The sequence below is a fragment of the Ctenopharyngodon idella genome, chromosome 12 (genome assembly GCF_019924925.1).
Source record: "Ctenopharyngodon idella isolate HZGC_01 chromosome 12, HZGC01, whole genome shotgun sequence".
In the NCBI taxonomy this organism is placed as follows: Eukaryota; Metazoa; Chordata; class Actinopteri; order Cypriniformes; family Xenocyprididae; genus Ctenopharyngodon; species Ctenopharyngodon idella.
Window position 1 is genome coordinate 16,150,312 of NC_067231.1, and position 9,941 is coordinate 16,160,252.

General features: G+C 37.0%; 1 protein-coding gene across 2 annotated transcripts in view; it reads right to left on the reverse strand.

Moving 5' to 3' along the window:
- odad2 (outer dynein arm docking complex subunit 2) overlaps window positions 1-9,646 on the reverse strand; it is a 65,912-nt gene extending 56,266 nt beyond the window's left edge. For both annotated transcript variants that reach the window (XM_051914228.1, XM_051914229.1), the window contains exons 1-7: window positions 9,521-9,646; window positions 9,105-9,345; window positions 8,692-8,849; window positions 7,123-7,249; window positions 6,746-6,852; window positions 3,773-3,912; window positions 2,549-2,665 (exon numbers count right to left, since the gene is read on the reverse strand). In XM_051914228.1, coding sequence (XP_051770188.1) covers window positions 2,549-2,665; window positions 3,773-3,912; window positions 6,746-6,852; window positions 7,123-7,249; window positions 8,692-8,849; window positions 9,105-9,322 — 867 coding nt within the window. In that variant the 5' untranslated portion in view covers window positions 9,323-9,345; window positions 9,521-9,646. The remainder of the gene's footprint in view (window positions 1-2,548; window positions 2,666-3,772; window positions 3,913-6,745; window positions 6,853-7,122; window positions 7,250-8,691; window positions 8,850-9,104; window positions 9,346-9,520) is intronic.
- Between the last annotated feature and the right edge of the window lie 295 nt (window positions 9,647-9,941).

Consider the following 9,941-nt stretch of genomic DNA (forward strand, 5'->3'; position numbering starts at 1 on the left):
GAGGGGTCTGACTAACTGGCCTGTTCTCACATTCTTTCACACTGTGGTGATGTGAAAAATAGCACAGTGACAGAGGAGAGAACTCCCTCTCTCTCTCGCTCAGTCTCTTAATCCGTCTCTCTCTTGGTTATTGTGACAAGCAGACACTCTACGCACAGAGAGAAGTGTAGACATTAGCTTGTCCCCTCTTTCCCTTTGCTCTCTTCTCCTCAGCTGCGATTAATCTCAGGCTGCATACCTCACACCACAGGCTGAGGAGCGAGCAGGAACACACTGCTGCCAGTTGAAGGACAGCTGTGCTGTTTTTGTGTCTATGTTTCTAAGTATTGGCCTCTTTCCTTGAGTCTGTTTAGCAAATATTTGGAATTCAAAATGAATAACTCAATCAGCAGTCTACATGGTTACTTATGTGTTCTTTTTTCTTCTTTTTTGATAAAGTTTTCTTCAATTTTTTAAGTTATTATTATTTTGCATTTTTGGATTTCAAATGCAGGAGAGACCTGGAAGCAATGAGAGAGGAGATAGCGGGACAGGATCAGACTCAAACTTGGTTGCCCGAGGCTCTAGTGCTCCATGCATGTGTCGGAGCACTGCACACGTTAATGGCTTCGATAAGTTTTCTTAAATTAATATGTGCAATTATCTAAATGTACACTAATTAGTGACGATGCTGTCTTGCGATATCAGCATTATAGAGTTGAGTTTATGGCAAAATCTTTACAGTGCTTGCATTATATTGCTCTGTCTTTTACTGCATATGATAATTAAATAAACATATGTGCTGTTATCATTTATATCCATGGAGCGTATCTCAGCAGCTGACAAACTCCTTACCCTTTCAGTTTGGAATTTGCTTATAATGTGTCTAGAAAATCTTTCTCCAGATTTGTAAATTATTTATAAACCTATGTTTGGAAATATGCAAATTGTTGTTCATCACGATTTCAAAATAAAAGTTTAAACCCTCGCTCTGAGCTTGCATGTTTTGATGCCCACATGATCTTGTTCAAGGAATTACAGTGGCTGTAGCATTTAGAAGTGGCCAAATATTAAAGATTAAGTGGATTTTTTTTTTAATTAAATGTTGTTTGGCCAATATTAAACAAGGATTTGATCAGATAGATAATGTACATAAGTTGTTTATATTATATATTACATAATGTATTTTAACAGGGTTGTTCAATAAAACCATATTACTTGCTTTTGATACTTTATATGAACCAACTGTTATTGCCTCATTATTATTTTATATGTATTTTAAGTCATTTTATAGGCTATTGTTCACTTAGACATTGATACTTTTTTTATGAATAGAAAGTTCAAAATAATAGCATTTATTTGAAATAGAAATGCACGTATGGCATACTCACATAATGATGTCATCTGTCTCTGATGCCTAAACACTCAGGCTCTCCAGACCACCACCACTGAGCTTTAAGCATTTAACATACTCACAAAAACCCATATACCACCTGAGATGCGAAATTAATAAGCAGGGCCGGCCCAGGCTCTGTTAGTGCCCTAGCCGAGATTTTAGATAGCCCTCCTCCCCCACAAAAAATTTAACGAAAATACACTGCACTTTACTTGCAGTTTAAAACAAGCAAAAACATCCCACAGTGTTAGTTTTGCCAGTAAAGAGTTTCAGAATAGTACACAAACATCAATGCCTGCCATAAAGAGTCATTAACTTGTGATTTCACTCATTTTTAAAAAAAAAAAAAAGCATAGTTCAGGTGGTGAATGCTAATGGAAAAACTAATACCTATAGCATTCACGAGCCTGCAAAACTCTAAAGCGTGTGGTGAATAAAAACTCCGGCGTTTACACCTCTGATTGGCCATTGATTTCAAGAGATCAACAGACATGTTTGTGATTGGCTTCATTGCTCGACGCTGCAAAAATATGTTTGTACATAGAAACCCTTTGACGCTCTCCAGAGCGCACACACACAAATACACACTACAGTGTTTTTTAAATCGGTTTCACCATTATGATATTATAACAGTATCAACTGAAGGTGCTCTTGCTTTCTCTTTGAGGGTGCTAAGCACGCTCTAGCACCCCTGTAGAACCGGGCCTGCCTCTCGCATGGCGCCCCTCTGTCATTTTGCACCCTAGGCAACTGCCTATGTTGCCTATGCCACAGGCCGGCCCTGTTAATAAGCACTAAAGTCAGGGGAAAACATCAGGGGATGGATTATATAAGTATGCCACAGTTGCACTGTCAAATTTTGGATGATTAGTCCATAAAGTGAATAACTGTGAATTATGTAATTCACATGTTAGGATTGCCCAGAGCATGGTTAGGATATCTAAAGTCGTGTGGTGTGGAGCAGACACTATAATGAAACCACTGTCATGTGTTCAGAAATCACCATCTGGAGCATTTTAAGGCCAAGTGCAGTGGAAGAGAATAACTAAAAATGATCATAGAAACCCAAAAATGGCAAACATTGGTAATAAACCAACAACAGAGGAAATAAGGCACAACTCATACATGCTGAAAGAGATGAAACTGCTGTATTCATGTGGTGTTAAGCAATACCTTTTCATCAGAAGCCTTAGCAAAATGGGGAGACATGTTTTTCAACAGTGTGACAAGGTCTTTGTAGACTTCACTTCTTGTCCTATAGGAGTTTTCACCTCCTTCTCCATTGATTTCCTGGAAAACCAAATCATAATGTAAGTGTAAATGGAGAGATCAACGACATTCCCAGTGGCGTATTAGTATTTTTTGGCTGAGATGTATGTTGGGTTATAATGCATATCTCAAACATAGAGTCATATTTGAAAAAGACAATTGAAAGAGCAAGAGAAAAAGTTCAACAAACTAAACACCCACACACAAAGACCATCAGCCTCACACACAAGCACAGACATAACTGTACTTTGAACTCTTAATCTCTGAGGTTTATAGGTGAATTGTTCTGATTAAATGTCTAATCTATACAATTAACTTCACTGTCATTTGCAGTAAATTCAAGCTGACCTCAAATATACAATGAACAGGTGAGTGTCAGAAAGCACTGAACAAAACACAGACGAGAAAAATAGAGTCCAAAATGAATAGACATTTAGAGAAAGAAAGAGAGAGAGGTGGAGGAGAGAGAGAAATTAGATTTAAGAAAGAAACACAAAGATAAAAATAGACAGATATGTACATGATTAAGTGGTGCTCTGAATCAGAATGAAAAATACTGTGGTGTGTAAAATGTTGCTTTTGATTAATTGCACACATATTTAGTTCTGTGAGGCGGCTTTAAAACACTGAACACAGTTAGAGAAGCAGATCTGGAACAGAATCACATAACTGTCATGTCTTAACTTTTCAGTTTCGCTTACCTCATGTTTTGGAAAAGTGTCTGTATACCATACCTTTCAAACACATTAAGAGCACATTGTGTATGTTCAAATTGTCTACCAAAATTGGCTCCCTTGACAGCTTGACACGTTTCAGATTCAGAAAAAGTCATATTGCATCACTCAGCATTCCGATGAGATGCATTAATTTCCATCTGCTATGTACTCAGGTCAGGCTTGTTGGGATATGCCCTGTTTAGATAATCAAACTCCTCTGTAATTGATTTCATGATAAAAATACAATATAATTAACTGGGGGAATGTCCACATTTCTGAATCTGATTATTGTTCTTGACTCCGATGTAGCAGAATTGTGTTTTGCTTTGACATACAAGAGAATTGTGTTCCCAGAGCAATCCAAAACTGACACACCAAATGACTGTTATTACTTTCTTGACAGTTTTCTCACCTCATCAAGGAAAACTCCGCTAGTATTGCAAGTGATGAACAGCGTGGGCTCTGTGTCACAGGTCTCAATTATGAGGGAGCAAATCTCTCCATCCATCTGCCTCCAGGGAGGAGAGCGACAACCATTGGAGAACACATAATCTGTGGAGGAAGGATTTATGCTTTAGAGATTTGTATATTTTGTTATATGTATAATGTGTCAAATGTTAAATTAGTGCACTGTTGTCACTTTTGAACAGCAAAAGTTTGCAATAAAACTTCCACTTTTGGAAAGTTCATACAGTGCAGGCTCCCACAGGGGCAGATGGACACTCTTTCCCTGTAGCCCAGCCAGTGAAGATGACTGATTGTTCTTCAGGACTGAGTTGCTGCAGACATAACCATGAGATAAATCACCCTCGCCAAACACCCCCGTCGATACTCCACATGCTCCAAACCGCCCTGCCCATCCTCACGACATCCCTCTTTTACTTGCATAGAAGCTTCCAATTTTACTCGGTACACGGGGACACATTTTTCAAAAGAAGCCACATCCATCATTCAAATGTGCAGGCTGCAATCCTTTTTCCTAAAACAGTTGATTGTTATGGCACAGCAAATCTGCCCGTTCTCCTCAGGGAAAGAGGAAGAATTGATGAATCTCTTAAACTGAAATCTGACATATGTAATGGTTTCCATGTTGTGGAGACTTGAATGCAGACATGTTATATTTAAAGGATATCCAGCATTGCCACTAATGGTGGTGGCTTGAAGAGTGAGTGTAAAGAAGAGATTTTTCAGATTTTTTAATTTTTGAGTTTATCATAAGGTATTAAGCACAATCAGAACTGCTAAGTTTACTGAGCTTCTTAAAGAAAAACTTCCCTGGAAAGATTCAATCTTAAAGTTCGGTCACATTTACTTTGTTTGCTGAATTTAGCTGTTTGGTCAAATTGCGTCATTTCAATAGGAATCAACACAATTGGGAACTTCACTTGAGGGCGGAAGATTTCCCCACGCATAATTCACATTGTGATTTAGTTGGTCATGCAAATTCGAATAGAAAGCTGCTTGACTTTATAGATTGCTAATGACATTTTTCCACACAACATTTTTCTAATGTGACCGCAACTGGCACTGTCAAGAAAATAATGAATCTGTTTAACTAAATATAGTTTGATCCCACCTCCGTAGGTCTGTTTTGCCTGCTTGTTTGAGTACCTCTCATGATTTTCAACTAGAACACTCTCAATGCATTCATAATCATTACCTGAATCCTCTAAAGCCTTGAGAAGCACTGTTTGCTGAACTCTGATATCAGTTGGTTTTGATTTCATTTATGGCAGACAGTTTGTTTTGCATCAGCAGGGAAGTGGGCCTCACGCACCTGCAAGAGGTTCGACTCTGAAAGTGGGACTATGAGCATTTCACTGGGGCCGGCTGTCACCTCAGCTGTCTCTACAGATCCATCTTTTTAGTTATCTGACACCAGCCTCTCTTGATTCAATTTCTTGTTGGCCTGCGGGATCTGTGATGGTTCAGTGGCCACATTTAACTCAGCACCACTCTTTCTGTCGCAGCTCTGCACATCATCAGTAACAGCCACATTAGTGGCGTTCATCTAATTTTTGTTAGAGTAGGTCTGTCTAATGTAATTCGTAATTGCCACAAACAAAAAATCTTACAGACTTTGAACTAATACAAGCAATACTGGTTCAGTGTGTGTCTTTAATTGGGAAGAAGTCTTGTTTTCTGAGATTTTTTTTAAAAGTTAAGTTAGTTTATGTTTAAAACAATAAAAATATCTTCCAATTGGGTAAGAAAAATAAACTTAAAATTCAAAAGTATAACAAGTTTTTTTTCATTACCCCATTGGAAGATATTTTTTCTTGTTTTGTTTTAAGCATAAACTCACACCGTATCTACACCGGAAATAACAGTTGAAGTATTTCAGAAATAGAATGTTGCACCATGCTGCATCCAGCGTAGACAGCATCACTAATTATAATAGGTTCTATTTGCTTTTGTTGCGTCGCGCCGCTCGTGTCTGGTGTAAACATGATGTCACTCAATTTTCAGAAAACAATTCTGTCATTTAACTTCTTAAGTATCTGTATTTTGATTTGAGAATGTTTACTAGATATGTGTGCTAGAAAACAAGAGAAAAATACAGACTGTCCCCTATAGGTCATTTTTCAAGCACCTTATTACGACCTATATTTACGTTTTAAAGTCATGTGCCCTCTAGCTGGCGTAAAAATAATGACAGTGTCGTGTTACATCTGTCGTCATGAAATGACGTATGACTGTCGATACCAATCAAAATGCGTGTTCATTTAAATGCAATGTGTGGACTTTTTACACCATTTGTCCTATTTCCATTTAGCAAAACTCATTTTTTTTATTAACACCTAAACCTACCCTTAAGTGATTTATAGTGAATATATTCACTTTATGAGCACATGCGTTCCCTGGGATCGAACCCACGATCGCATGATCACATGATTGCATATTGTTATATATTGCAATGCTCTGCCAACTGAGCTACGCGAAACCCGAAATATGACGCAGATAAAAGGGAACAATGCATTAAAATGAAAGTGTCCTGTTGTCGATAGAGGCGCAACTTTAGCAAACGCTCCTATGGGTCGTATTTCATGAATTAAAATGAAAGCACCCTGTTGTCGATAGGGGCGCAACTTTAGTAAACGCTCTTATGGGTATTTCAGGGAAGTGACAAACGACCTATCGTATTGGTTGGAGAACATGTTGGAATGCATATATATATATATATATATATATATATATATATATATATATATATATATATGTATATATATATATATATATATATATATATATAGAGAGAGAGAGAGAGAGAGAAACAAGATTAATCAGATTGAGGTTGAAAATAAGTCTGGAAGTGAGTGAGTGACAGAACGAGATAAAGTGAGCAGGAGTGATGGAGAGGGGGAAGAGTGAGGATAATGCAAACCTGATGTGTAGCGCACAGACTTCAGCACCCGGTTTTCTCCTGTTCCACAGAATCTCTTCAACAGATCTACCTCCGTATCAACAGCTGCTGGGCTTAGCCTGCCCTCTCTGGGCAATAACACACACACAACATGGAACAAAAACACAGCTCATTAACCAGTAACAGTAATATAGCTAGTGAAAAACAAAGTTAAAACATGTACTTGTCAAGCACTCTAAAGCACTCAGTGAATATATATATATATATATATATATATATATATATATATATAACATTTTCAGTCTTTTCAATATATGGCAATTTATTAAAGACAAGGAGTATGGCTGATTGCTTTGATTAAAGACAGTATACAGTATATGCATACAGAAAGTGTTTACCTCGTAATCGGTCTGACAGCAATGCTTAGCAGCTTCTCATCCAGCTGCTGCAGGATATTAAATAGTTCATCTTCATGTATTGTAGGAGATCTGGGCCCAAAGATCTTCTTTATTGGGTCCCTGTTAGCTGTTGGCCATAAACACACCTTATTCACACCTGCTACAAAAACACTTTCACTATTCTTTGATTTTTTTCCTCAGTCCCATGCTTCATTGCAAGTTTTACACCAAGAGTCTTCATGCAATCAGTGCGATAGGTGTCAGTATAGAGTCCAAATCCAGTGGTACCACTGGGACAAATATGAATCCACTAAACGTTAGCAAAAACTTATTGAGCGCCCCTTTAAATATTAGCCAAAAGCTGCAGAAAGCATGTCTGAAACTAATCTTCAGATGGAAAATTTGCTCTAAAAAACAGTGTGGTCCAAAAGACTGAGACCACTAGTGAAAATGTGTCTATTTCATACATACACTCTAAAAAAATACTGGGTTTAAAAACAACCCAAATTGGGTTGAAAATGGACAAACCCAACCATTGGATTGTTTTAACCCCGCGGTTGGGTTAAATGTTAACCCAGCCTAACGTGCTGGGCAGTTTTATTTAACCCAACTATTGTTTAAAAATGACAATATGGCTGGCTTAAAATGAACCCAAAATAGGTTGGAAATTAAAAATCAAACATAATTACTAGAGGCAACAATAATAATCAAAAGGTGAACATTTATTAATAAGCAATTTAATAAATGTTTATTGTTTAATTATTATTTATTAAACTTAATAAAAGTTAATTTATTAAGCGTATATGTTAATTTCCAACATATTTTGGGTTCATTTTAAGCAAGCAATACAGTAATTTAAAAAAAAAAAAAAAAAATAGCTGAGAAATAAAACTACCCAATAGGTACATTTAACCCAACCCAACCGCTGAGTTTAAAAAAAAACAGAAAACAATCGCTGGGTTTGTCCATTTTCAACCCATCTTGGGTTGTTTTTAACCCAGCACTTTTTAGAGTATATAATACATGATATAGCCTATAATTAATTGTTTTTTATTACAAATTATATTATCAACATAAAAAAAACAGTCCATTTAAAACTGAATTGAAAAAAATAACATGATTTGTGATTTGCATTTGTATTCTTCTTGCTGTAATAACAGCAGTACTTGAGCTGCACAAACTCCACAAGTTTGAGTCAAACCTGATGATCATATTATCCAGCATGATCTTAGAATGATAAATCATCTTGTGCATCAATGGAAAAACATTTGGCCAACTGTAAAAAGGAGTTCACGTGATTTGATTGGGGTCCTAGAAATAGTGCAGCATCTTAAATAGTTCTTACTTATTTTATGTTTTTAGAACAAAAACATCAACTGTATATTTCCAGGTTTAAATAATTATAGATATTCAATTTGGTCTCAGATTTTGGGATCTGCATCATAAATGAATATAGGCACTGGACTGTTGAAGACTTCAAAATTGATATTGGAAATAATAGAATACGGCATTTCAGACAAAGGAAAATTAGTGCTTAAAGTAATATTGCATGTTCTCCATGCAGCTCACCCTCCAAACAGTTCTGGACCTCCTTCATCTTTTTATCTTTGCTTAGTTGCAGAAGGTTAGAGAGGTAGTAAAATGAGTACACCGTGATGTCAGGTGGACTCAGATGGAGAAGGGAACGTCCGTTATCATCATATCCCAGAGACATAACTGATTCTTCTCTGAAAAAGAGAAAAAGCAAAAGGGTGTCACAGGTGTTTTAAGCATTCACCTGACTAAGTAGCTCCAAACTTAAGACTTCATTGATTCAGCATAGGAATTTATCTGGAAACCTACAGTATAAAGTGAACCAAATGGAATTTTACAGATATCTAGACATGAAAATTAAATTAGGTCTAATCCTTCTGATTTCTCTAAAGGGAATGTTATGCTAAATCAATTGCACGTCTCTTATAATCTCCGGTTTTTGGTATTACCTGATGTCATATAAATCTGATATGAAATCAGACGCTTCTAGAGTTGTTTTCCATTGTAAAGGCTCGCTGAATTTAAGCCTGGCCTCATGTGGGTGTCTGTCGCCGAACTCCTCCGTGAAGAGCAGGATTTCAGTCAGCAAGTCATTATTTAGAGGGCTATCCTCTAGTTTATCAGCATCAGAGCTCCACTGAATTGCCATAGAGAGTGCCACCCCCATGACAAACACTAGATGAGTCTAACCTAACATTAAAGCAGAGTTAACGCAATATAGTTAACAGTATTAATACAACACGAGAGGGCTAAAGCTGTCAGCGTGAGAACTTAATAATGCGGCGTTTATTAAACATTGTTTAACTTTAAATTATTTCTTGCCCTCTTGAAAGTATATCAATATATAATACGGTTTATTACTCACCAAACGTAACTAAACAAGTAATTTTATAACAGTTTTCCTCTACAAATGTTATATATCTTGCTAACTTTGTGGCTGGTCGGCGATTCCTTCAGTTACTGAGTAACCATAGAAACGAAGCACGCGCTGGCTCCCGTTGCTAATAAACAGTCAAACAACGTAGAGCGGAGAGGGTCAAAAAAGTTAGTGTAAGAAAAGCGTTTCTTTTCTTTTCTTCTCCTTTCTTTTCTATGTCTGTGTGTGAAGGAAACACTGTATTGGTATGAATGATCAACATTACATTAAGATGTCTTTGCTATGCAAACAAAAGTGAGGTCCAAAACGAACCTACTTGACCGAGTTAAAGGCTTTCACATTATGTCAACTGTTTGTTTTCTCTCTGGGGTTGCGTGCCCACAGAACCACACTTTTGAGAGGCTCTTTA